The sequence below is a fragment of the Orbicella faveolata genome, unplaced genomic scaffold (genome assembly GCF_042242905.1).
Source record: "Orbicella faveolata isolate gen_17 unplaced genomic scaffold, um_ofav_v1 contig_25, whole genome shotgun sequence".
In the NCBI taxonomy this organism is placed as follows: Eukaryota; Metazoa; Cnidaria; class Anthozoa; order Scleractinia; family Merulinidae; genus Orbicella; species Orbicella faveolata.
The window spans coordinates 29108893-29121208 of NW_028301553.1; the positions used below are offsets into that span (position 1 = coordinate 29108893).

At 37.4% G+C, this 12316-nt stretch overlaps 1 protein-coding gene across 7 annotated transcripts in view; it reads right to left on the bottom strand.

The window, feature by feature from the left end:
* LOC110041455 (uncharacterized) overlaps positions 1 to 9197 on the bottom strand; it is a 27533-nt gene extending 18336 nt beyond the window's left edge. For 6 of the 7 annotated variants that reach the window (XM_089293407.1, XM_089293406.1, XM_089293405.1 and 3 more), the window contains exons 1-4: positions 8271 to 9197; positions 6588 to 6683; positions 5091 to 5210; positions 4352 to 4450 (exon numbers count right to left, since the gene is read on the bottom strand). In XM_089293407.1, the coding sequence (XP_089149533.1) occupies positions 4352 to 4450; positions 5091 to 5210; positions 6588 to 6683; positions 8271 to 8588 (633 nt within the window). In that variant the 5' untranslated portion in view covers positions 8589 to 9197. Of the gene's footprint in view, positions 1 to 2410; positions 2500 to 2614; positions 2761 to 4351; positions 4451 to 5090; positions 5211 to 6587; positions 6684 to 8270 lie in introns of those variants that run through there. The other variant, XM_089293408.1, reaches the window with a different exon arrangement.
* Between the last annotated feature and the right edge of the window lie 3119 nt (positions 9198 to 12316).

Consider the following 12316-nt stretch of genomic DNA (forward strand, 5'->3'; position numbering starts at 1 on the left):
TGAAATCAGATTGGGGCTGGAGCCGGCTGGAGCAAGACAACCTACATGAGAGCTTTAGGTGGGACCATTCCCTTTTTCAAAGGGGGGGGGGGGGGGGGAAGGGGGTTTGGGCAATTTTCTGGTGCAGGAAATGTTTTCCTCACCTTTCAGTTGTGCATGATTTTTTTGGGTAGGTGATAACTAGTCAGAGCAAGATTTGTTTCAACATTAAAAATAGGACCTGGATAATAGACAGCACTTGCTTGAATTTTTTTTTTCCATGGCCCCCATTGCACGGTTTCACTGTGCAGGAAGTTTTTTTTTTTTTTTTTTTTTCAGAAATTGTCCAGCCCCCCCCCCCCCCCCCCTCCCTCAAGAAGTAATGGTCCATCCCTTTCATTTATCCTTATGTTCATATGTAAGACAACGCTCGCTCACTCACTCACTCACTCACTCATGCCCATTATGCCTTGGTAGCATGTAGGACAGCATCTAAGAAAACACTGGGGGAAATATAGGGCAGGTTTTTTTTATGAATTGAACACTACCTATAAAATTTAAAGCACACAAACAAACACCCCCTCCCCACCCCACCTCCCCCAAGCAGTCATCCAAGATCTTGGAGTTGACATGGGTTTTCAATGACTGCATGTAACTCAGACATCAGCTGTCAATGTTCCCTGGACAACCAGGTAAAGGAAGGTAAAGGAACAAAGCCCATATGGCTTGCACCACAATTAGGGGTTTCATTAAGGGCCGGACACTGGGCTAATTGACTGGCCGTGAGAATGATTTTGCCCAGCTGGTTTGACCATCTACATATAGGCACAGTCTTGCAGCGAGTTTGATCCTTTCTTACATCCACCTGGTCAATAACAACCACCTCATCCTTACAGTTATTATCCGCATCTTGTTTTTAAACTATTGTAATTAATTAGATTTAACTATAATTTTTAACTATAAGTAATTATTAGATTTTATTGTAATTTTTATCAAATTTAAGATTTTCTGTCACCATTCTTACTAGCTTCTAGGGTTGCGCCTTGCATGGGTAACTTTATTTTCCCCTTCGCGCAATTCCTATTGGTCCTTTTCTTCTTTTAATTGTATTGTAATTTTGTGACAGTTACTCGTTCACCACACAAGTGATATTTTCCCCACCAAAAAAATGAATTATCTTCAAAATAGATTTAAGCCAACATGCTCATAGTACTGATTAGTACAGATTTTATTAACACTCCCCAAGGGGGCTTTCCAGACCTGATACTTCTCAGTACTAATACTACTACTAGTACTAATACTACCCATGATAACTAGACAGTAATTTTTGCTGTTTGCTGGAGCTTACGGAGAACCCTGGCAGAGGAAAGTTTTTCTCATAAAGGAGTTCAGTTCAAAATGTTTTGCCCAACTGTTGAAACCAGTTGCTCTCCTGCTGAAAACAGTAATGAAACCCCAGCCTGCTAGCTATGCATGGTGTACTTGAAGATGAGAGGACTAATAACACATGATTTAAGGTGCGTCTGAAGGTAAGAGACAACCAGTGACTGTCACTAGGCAAACGACCCTGCCAACCAAAGCTGCTGGCTCTCAGCAGTGGTGATGTGGACAATCAAGACCCTCACGTTCTGCTTAAGTACACACCTACTGCTAACTCTCAGGCTAACCGCTTGGAGAAAAACACTCACCACAAACTCCCGATGTGTTATCCAATGCTTTCTCCTCAGTTAACTCATGATGCCAAATTGTACTTATAAAAAAACTTTGTTTTACCTCTAGCCCAAAGGACAAACTCTAAATTCCATTCCTTGTGAACCTAAGTAATGCCTGAGAGTATCAACTTGAGCACTTCCACCTAAGACTGTGCTTTGTCTTGTGTACTGTACATACACATAACTGTCATGTTGTGAATCCATTAGCATGGTTTACTTCATGGCCTCGCAGTTTAACAAGATAATTTTTGTTCACAGCCACTACCAGCACAGTCAACCATGTTTCAAAATATATACAGTCACGTAATTTTTACAATTTTTATCAGCAATGTGGTATACACTGTAGTTTGAGGTATAATTTGAGTGTACATAGCACAGACAAATTGATACCACACGATAATACATGTATGCTGACAAGAAAAGTAACGAAACGTAGAAAACGATGACCATTTAATAGTGCTACAGTATAATACCAAACTCAACAATGTTGTTAAGCTCACTTTCAAGCTTTGAATGTCAATGTACAACAATAACATGTACATGTAGATCACAAAATAGCAAAAATTTTAAAAGTGTGAATGTCTGATCAGTTAGCTTAGCATGGCAACAAAGCTAGCTTTATCTGTAATCAAGGTGTAAAGAAATTGCTACAAGTACCTGCTGCAGGCAAGAATGGGGTGTGTGTGAGTAGTGCTGGACACAACATATTAACTACTTACCCCATTCAAATCTGAAGGATCTGCCGATGTTTTAATGACACACTGAAGTTTTGATTCCTCACTTTGTTCTAAAACATCATTTGCAATCCCTGATTCAAACCACAACACAGTCATTTAACAACTGACCCCTTCATAACCAGCCACAGCAACCAGTAAATTGATGTACAACACAAACCCTTCATCTCAACCGCAGGATTTTTTTACCTTGCTTTGAAGAATCTTGTCCCATGTTGGGATAAGAAAAACTTGCTGTTAAGCCCACACTATTGCAAGGAATCCAGGATGATAAATATCTCTTGTGGTTCAAATGAAACTGGCAGTTTTTGTCAAAGTTGAATAATTAATTAACTACTACATGTAGCTTTCCAACTCTCTCAAGGATGACTAGTGTAATGTCAGAACAATGTTTACTGGAATGAAGACAAGAGGCAAGGGCCTGGGGAACAGTTGGCATTCCAAGATAATAACATCACCATGCATTTTATAACAAGGTCGATAAATTGAGAGTCTTGTCGAGGGCAACAGAAGTAGGTGAAGACAGTACACACTTGTGTCATCTGTCTATATCACTCCATTTTGTACCAATATGGACCTTGTAAAAGAACGTCACCAAAGGATAAAATACGACTGTTTTTTTCCTTGTTAATACGTCCTGACATCTAAAATTAATATTTGGTGAAAACCTCTTTCAGTTGGTCCCTCAAGAAAAATTATTGATAGCTTTAAAACATATCATTTCCAGAAGTGACTGAAACCTAATTTCTCCACACAAAGTTAATACAGTGTCATGCACACAGGTGAGGAGAAGAAAGAAATTTGTCAACTAAAGAATGTTGCTCTGATCTACCACCAAACTCCCTAAACTATCACTATAAAGAAATGTATGCCAAAACATTAGGGAGAATGGTTCTTTTAAACAGACACAGGTTTAAACTATGCCACGTTTTAAGACAATATTGATGGTGGAAAATAGACAGAGAAGAATAGATTCTACAGGTGGATGGCAGGTACTTGTAGCCCAGCCAAAAATAGACAAACAGCTGGTTAGCATGCAAGGGATATATTTTAGAGATATAAGTTCTTTTGGAAAAAAGTTTACCTGTATTTCAGTGATAATGACGTAAATAAAACAATAATTGTAATATATAATTGACTAATCTTGTCGTAAGTATAGTAACTGGCAAAGACACCATTTAACAATTTTGAAAAGAAATGGAATACATACAACTGTACGAAAACTCCATATTAAGTAGAGGTATTTAATATTAATAAAACAATGCATAATGAAAAGTTGACTTTGAAAATAACATGAGATTCTCAGATAGAAAGCAACTCCAGAATTTAATGATACATGTGCATGTAGTTTATTATGTAGGCCACACATATAACATGCAATTCAAAAAAATAATTTTTTACAGTTGGTGTTAGCCTTGAGATTTTCCACTAATTTCAAAATTTTACAAAGTTGTTTTCAGTACAGTTAATTAATATGCAATTACTGTAACACAAGTTATGTACAATCAAGTAAATAGAGAAATGAAGCATTGTATGGTAGTGCTTGTGGTTTTGAAAGCCAACAACATGTAAATTATATATTGATTCCCTAAAAATATTTTCTTTTAACTTAAAATCAGCACAAGGTCTACATAAACGTACATGTATGCTACATCTGGATATGCATAATGTAGTATTGGTGCACATGAACATGCAAATGTTCTGGTTTAATTTTGTATTTTTGTATTTTTGTATTTATAATAAGTTTTTTTAAGTCTCCTTCCAGATTATGATAATGAATATAATTATTGCATGAGTCAAAGAAATCAACCTTTCCATCCAGTATAATTCAAAATTGCCAGCGTGATAATTGAATAAGATGTAAACCACAACATTTACAGGTACAGGTACAGGTTCACATCTAATGTGTTCAAATATTGTTGTTACCTCTGCAAGACATTTAGTCGACAAGGCAATCTCTGGAACACCAATGAACTGAACGCTTACTTCCAGTCTTGAAGGAGAAGTGCTTAACTTGAGAGCTACCTTGAATAAGAACCAGAACACAACTTGATTAGCAACCGATGAAAACCACTGCATTAGCCTCTTCTAGGGGTCCAGTTGTAAGTTGAAGTGTAGTGTGAAAAATGGCAGACAAAAAATAAGGGGAAGTGCAGCGCACCAAGCATCTTGTACCAAGACTCTCGCCATTTTTTTGCTCTGCCTTTTTTTCATGCTGCACTTCAACTAACTGAATACCTGGAGGAAGCTACAAATTCACAGGAAAAGGAGGCCTGGCTCTCGGTGAGATTGCCTTGTAGAGAAAAAAATATATTTATTTGCCAAAATTATTCAAAATATTCATAGAAACTTTGCACAGAAATTTTGACGATTAACAACTCATGTACAGGGGTCCCTTAGACATTTTCAGCAAAAAGGCAGCTGGTTTTCACAGACAGGCAAAACTGTTCAAGAAAAACTATAGCAGAAAAACTTTCCTCAAACCTGTTAATTTATCCAACCCTTACCAAAACCTCTGTTAGTGAAAATTAGTTCTATTTTCTAGTTCTACCATTCTACCAAGTGCTAAATTCTCAAACCTTACATTAACAGATCTTTACACATACATGTACTACTATAATGACAATTGGCAAAAGAGTATTTAAATTTTAGTCTGTGTTGTTACCTCTCCAGTTAGTCTGACCACGCGCACTTCCATGTTAGTAGTTTTTGATCCATTACCAGTCAGATTAAGAACACGAACTAAGAAACCAAGATCTGCTGACTCCACATGAAAAGTGATGCACTGTTGTTATATTGAAATAAATGAATTTAATAATCACATAATTATGAGCGGTTTTCAATTGAGTGTCAAAAGTATTATTAGACAATTACTTTGACATGGGTTTTACTATTATTTGATATTGGCTGACGAGTAGTCTAATTGGTAAGTAATTGGTTTGGTTTGGTTTTACGATACTCAATTGAAAACCGCTGTCTTGCAAGACATACACACTGTACATTAAAATTAATAATGTGTTGCCCAATAAATAAGGCTGCATAATATTTCTTCACATTAAACATGTACATGTACATGTACTGCAGATCTGAGACTAGAAACCAGACAATATTAGCTATTGGTTAGTCAGTAATAATCAATTGATGAAAATTTAAAATACTGCATGGTACATTATTTCATCAAACTTTGTTTTTTTTAAATTTTTGTTTCATTTTAATTGTTGTTGTTGTTGTTGTTTGTTGTTTTTTTGCATTTTACAATTTTAAAAATAATAAATTAAGTGATCTGGTGAATGAAAAAGCATAGTAACATAGCTAGAAAATATGCATGGCTGTGGGTATTTCTTTTATAAGAGTCGTAACTAATGAAGAACACTCAAATGAGTTCTGATTGGCTCAGAGTTAAGTGGTTCAAGATGTACAGTAGACCATATTGTTTTCCAAACGATTTGTAAAAGTGTTGTTTCATGATTAAATGTTGCTTTATTTAAACAGTTTTGTTCTTCATTAATATTCATATTTTCGATTATCCAGACCCTCGATTATCCGGACTATTTTGTCTAGTTTCAATGGATAATCGAGGTTTGACTGTACTGGTATTCTAATGCAAATGCTGTAATCTGATTGGCTGAGCCACTGCACATGATCAGCCATTAGTGTGCAGACTGGCTTGGTGTGGTCGACAGAATTGCAATGTTTCCTCATTTCTCCAAAGTTTTGAAAGGACATTTAGAAACAAATGAATAAACAAAATTCCTTAGAAGACTAAAAGGGGGGCATTTACGGTTTCTTGAATTAAAAAAGCTTGAAACTGGTTAGCACATGTACACAACTGCAAATGTAAAACTGAAAATTAATTCAGTCCACATGATCGCAAATTCTCTTAAGCATGAAGTTTAATACTAAGACTAGAAAAATTGGAGTTGTTATTTGAAGGAAATTTCAGTTAGAATTCTACTAAAACAATTAAATTATTCGCTCTCAATCTTGATCATTCGGCCTCATCAACTATCACCTCACTGAAATCATCAGCTCATAATCTAATTGTTACATAGGCTCAAAAATACAACAATCCCCCTGTTATTCTAATATGGCAGTTTTTGCACCCTGGGGATGCACAGCTGCTTACATAGCTGTGGATACCAGCAGCTTGTCATTGACTCACCTGCATGTTGCCGCTAACACACAAACAGTAGATGCTTGTGAGTTTAGGTGGTAGGCAGCCTGGACTAAGACCATCTATTATAATCCTCTGATCTTTCTAAACCAGAAAACAAAAAACAGCATAATAATTTCAACAAACAGCGATGAGCTTAAAATTTACTTGTATATTAGTTGATACCAGCTTGAGCTAACAAAAGTGAGTTGTCTTGATATCCATGTACTAGTTATTGACTTAGCGGCATATTAACATTTTTGGGCAGTTTTTGATGTTGAATGCTTTTTCAAATTTTTGGTTTATTGTTTTCCATGGAAATATCAAATGAATAAATTACATATATACAACCTTCAACCTATAATGTATTTCCAAAACAGGTGTAAATATTTTCATTTCAATCAGATTAAGGGAGACTGGTGAAAAGGTAATTTAAATTGCTTGGTATGATCCAGAAAAAAACTATATTGAGACACCTTAATTTGTATAAAGTACTGTTAACTTTATTGTGATTTCATGCTCTTCACTATGATCCCTTGCCCAGGAGGACAATACCGTCACCTTTTTACTGATTTTACTCTTCTCCAATTTTTCCATTTAAACAAAACATACATGTAAGCCACACCACTCAATTTGTTGTGCCAAATTTAGTAAACGTGTGAGGTTTCACAAGAATCTGCAGACTCATTAAAGCATGGCACCCCAAACTTGCTAAGTTTTACAAAGAAATATATGCCAGGGGTTATATTCACTGAATTTGGCATGATAAATTGATCTATGGAGCTGTTGTTTTTGTTTGTATGAAAGATACGAAAAATTGTTGATATTGCATGACATCAGTAAAAAGGTCCATTTCTTAACTTAATATGTGTGACCCTACCCAAGAGGAAATTTGGCAGCACCCCTACCAGGAGATTGCCAATCGTCAAGTGCACATCCACAGTATTCAGCTACTGTAAATAGGTGATTGACTTGGCCTTCATTAGTGCTATCAATCTTGTAACCACCTAGAGCCTGTTCAATAACATTTTGTGTCGAAAACCATGATAAGGTCTATTTACATTTATCTCCACCTATTTATATTTGCATAGGTAATTGTATAAATGCGAGTGCAATTATGTATTTACACTACGAGTGATATTTGCAAATTCTCTCAAAATTGCACAAGCCTTTAGGCAAGAGCAATTTGACAGAATTTTCAAATATCTCAAGTAGTGTAAGTCCTTATTATTATTGCTCAAGCCTTCATATGATTACTCATTATATGACTGAGAAAGTCACGAAAGCACACATCAATTTGCACAGCAGTACAAAATAAAAATTAAAGATAAATTTGCCTGCTTTCAGCCAATCACAATAAAGTAATTTTTTCAGTTCTATAATAATTATATTTAATCATAAATTAATTAATTTCCCTCTCTTTTGTTTAGCTGTTTTAAGGAGAAGAACATTAATTATTCATTATACTTGTAGGTTGCATTGCATATATATTTAGACAGAAGTTACAAGTAGTTGAAATGATTGCAATCAAGTCTATTCACATCAAAAACATAATATGTTAACTCATAAATATTACGGCTAGACAATTTGCGTGTTCAAGCGTGTAGGGAAAATAATATTAGGAGTGAATATAGGCTTACCTTTAAAATTGCAGGATATTAAAAAATAAACAACACCACTATCGAACCTTACCTTTCTATCTTTTTGAAGTTGTTTGTTTAATGCTCTTATCCATAACTTCACAATGTTCGGAGTGCGATCTTTGCCTTCAGCATGAAGATAAAACCAAGCTAGTGTTGAATTCACCCATTCGCATGGTTCGATTGTCACAGCTCTATTATCCTTCGTAAACGTTCTACTCTTTCGGCCGGACTGATCATCTTCGTCGCTATCTTTACTCTTAAAAGGCCTTCGAAGAAACAGAACCACTAAGAACAGAAGTAAGAGATGAAGAAGACCAACGTATACCTTAACAGGCCAGGACAAGTCCTGTACGACCATCACCGCCATCACAAAAAAGTTTAAATTTAGACAGTTATAAATACATGTATTTTTGACAGTGAAGATCAAGACAGTCGTGAAGGTAATCCAACACGCAGCTACCCATGGAAATCGAGACAGCTAATTCGACTAATCCTGTCAAATAGCCACGGAAACTAAAGACGCCATGAAAATACTTTCGAGAGCGAAGGTCGCGTCGCGAAGGTGTCTGTCTGCTGGCTTGGCGGGAAGGTGAATGGCGGAAACAACTGACGAACTCTGTTTCACGTGCAGTCTGCCACGAGATATTTTGTAATTTAAATCCTTTGCAGTCTTTTGTTCATGCACTGTTTGATTCAAATGCTAATGTGCCATGATCTTTCATGAATATTCCAGAAAATTATCCTGAAACACAGACAGTCGACCTCCAGAAGGTCAATTTTAACTGTCCTAATCGCTCTTTACAGCTCCACACTTAATGCGTGAGTCATCAATACGTGATGCTTTAGAAGGAACTTTTCTTCTTTTGCCTACGTATTTCAAGCACAGTTTGGATGGACTGAATTCGAGAATTCAAGAGGAAAACATAAATCGAAAGAACTTTCGAACGCCGGTTTCGAACTCTCTCTCACCTTTGCAATTACAAAATGAAAGTGAGGAGATTGGACACTAATGTGTCAACTTGAAATAATTAGAGCGGAATGGACTTCAGAACAGAAAGGACTTTGTTCTGTAAAGTTTTCATGTGTGAATCAGTCTCCAAACACTTAGAAAGCGCTTGAAGGGTAAAATAAATCAGAAAGTACAAAGCTGGTATTAATTTATTAGGAGGAGTGTTTTAACCTGGATTTCCGGTCTTAACTTTTATGATTTGCTACATTCCTAGACCAAGTTGTAATTCAACGATTATTACCAAGGCGTTTTCATGGATAAACGATCAACTTGATCACTTTCGGAATTTTAAACTAAGGCCCCGCCTACAATACGCCTGAGCAAACGTTTCCGAAAAGCTCAGTTTTCAAAAAGTTTTTCGTCCACACTAAAAGCTACTAACTGATGCAAGGCCGGAGTTTTCAAATTCCTCCGGTTTAAAGAGAGTGTCAATGAGGTTTAACCCGATCAGTATAAAATAAGGCCAGAGAGGCCAGAGAAATCACATTGCTATCGTGACGTCATCGTTTTCGAAAAACTCCATTTTCGAAACGCTTTTCATCCACTCTACAAGCTGCTAAAATGCAAAGTTTCAAGAGCGTTTTCAAAAACCTCCGTTTTCGTGACGGGTTACTAGGGACAAAAGACCTAACCGTAGAAATAAAGTTGCGTTTCAACCTCCGGCGTAGCTCAGGACGGGGCCTCAGGCAGCGTCCACACTAAACTGGAGAAATTTGAAAACGCAGCTTTATTTCTACGGTTAGGCCTACTGTACACGTTAATCCGTCACGAAAACGGAGCTTTTCGAAAACGCTCTTGAGACCAGAGGAATTTGAAAACGCCGGGTTTTCGTTTTCGTGTGTACGGAAACATTTTGCGAGGGGAGCTTTTCGAAGATGGTGGCGTCACGATAATCATGTGATTTAACTATTCGAGCCAGCTTCCTCAAACACAAACTGAATACAGAATGACCGGTGATTGTTGCGTTCTTAAAATTCCTCCGGCCAAGTGTGGACGGAATAGAGTTGATGCGTTTACTGTGTAGAATCTCCGTTTTCAACCTCCTCCGGTGTATTGTGGACGGGGTCTCAGACACAACTATGTCAGGTTATTTTCAAAATGAAACACAGAATTTAAAGCACATATATCTTATCAGATGTTTTGTTGTGTAGTATCGCTTTATATTTTTACGAGTCATTGCCGTATCAGTTTGACGAGCCGATAGGGCGAGTCGCTGGTGTCAACAACGAGTACAAATATAAAGCGATACTACACACCAAAACATCTAATAAGAGATTTATTATCCAACTGCTGTAGTCAATATATTTCTCGATGAAAGAGGGAGAGTGTGACAGTTTTGCACGCGCGCGCCGATGTACCGCTCTGTAATCGGGATACCTGTAATTGGATACTATACCTTAAGCTTAACCTTACAACTTATTGAAAACACTACTAGCCTGTTTGAGACTCTCGATCAGTGGGAACGATCGAAAAAACGGGCGAGCAACAAGCGGATCTCTTTTTCTCTCCCAGACCCCCCTCGTCGCCCGCCCGCTTTTTCGATCGTCCCCACTAACCGAGAGCCAAGAACAAGCTAAAACAGCTCTGACTTTTTCGCTCAAAGGAAGTTTCAAAAGACTTTTCATTCTCGAAATTTCTCATTGATACGATTAATCAGTACCGCGCGAGGCCGATTTGAAATTACGAGCATGATTTTCTCCCTGAATAGGTTACATTCGATGTATCAATATTCTTACATGGCTCCGAGGCTTTCAGGAGTTCTATATTTGGTGTTTTCTTCTTTGTATCCAAGTCTCTTTTGGGAATTGAGAGACAAAAGAAACTTTAAAAATTTACAATTTTGACCCGAAAGCCTCGGAGCTATGTTAAAAAATTGATATATCGAACGTGGCCTATTGTGCTCCACTCGGTCCAATTACCATTACAAATAGGACCATCGTGTTATCAAAGGGATCATCATGCATAATTGATAAGCTTTAGACTTGAGCGGACACTAGACAGCAGATCTTTTTTTGCTGCAATAGAAACTCTAGAATAAACACATTAGGTTAAAACAAAAGACTCTGCTCGGTCGGGGTCCTGTCGAAACGTTTTGGAGGTTTTCCAAACTATTCCTTCTATCACATATCAACTGTGCTAAAACCATCTTTTCCGAGCAAAGCCTTACTTAAACTTTATTTCCCAGTTATTCAAAAAGTAGGCTGCAGTGCACTCTCTTGTGCACAAATTCTGTTCTGAAAACTGAAAACTAATTACTCGATGTTGGAGTTGATATTTGTAGGTGTTCGGGGAATGATACATCGGTGCTATGGAAATATGCGTAAGAAACAAAATAATTCGAAAGTTGAGGAAAAGGTTGTTGTTATTCATCGTGGTAGATGCAATAATAAAGTGTATTATCGTTTGTCTCACGATGTAGTCACTTGAGATGTAGATCGCGACGTTTCGACTGCTTACTGCTAGTCTTCTTCAGGCGATAAGGTCGACTGATTGCACGGTATCATTTATATCACAAAGGTCGGCTGTGATTGGTGCATTTCGATCCTCCTATTGTTCCATTATTCCGGCGAGTAGCTGTTCCCTCAGTGGTCCGCTGTTGTACCGTTCTCCTGTTGTTGTGTTTCTTGATCGTGGGTATCCATGCTTCAGGAATTTCAATTCCACTATCCCGAACCCAGACCTCCGCCGTTTCTGAACACACCCACGAGACCGGCCACTATCCTATCTGGAATGAGGTCAAGTTTATTGATCGAGATCCTCACTGGTACACACGTAGGGTCAAGGAAGCTATTCACATAAGACTTCACCCTAACAACATCAACAGGGATAGTGGAATTGAAATTCCTGAAGCATTGAATTAAAAATTCATAGCTTACACAACCCTGATTTAGCTTCTCCAACTATATCAAAGGTTTTTTCAATGGAATTTCGTTGTACAATGTTTCCTTTCCTTTTTGTGCTTTATTGCCTTTGCCAGGCAACAGGAGCTCTCTCCCAGTCGCTTACAGACAAAGTTGAGTCCTCGAATTCGGATCTGTTTGGCAAACGCGTGGCACGATGCAACTGGAAATGTGTTGTTGTTCAGT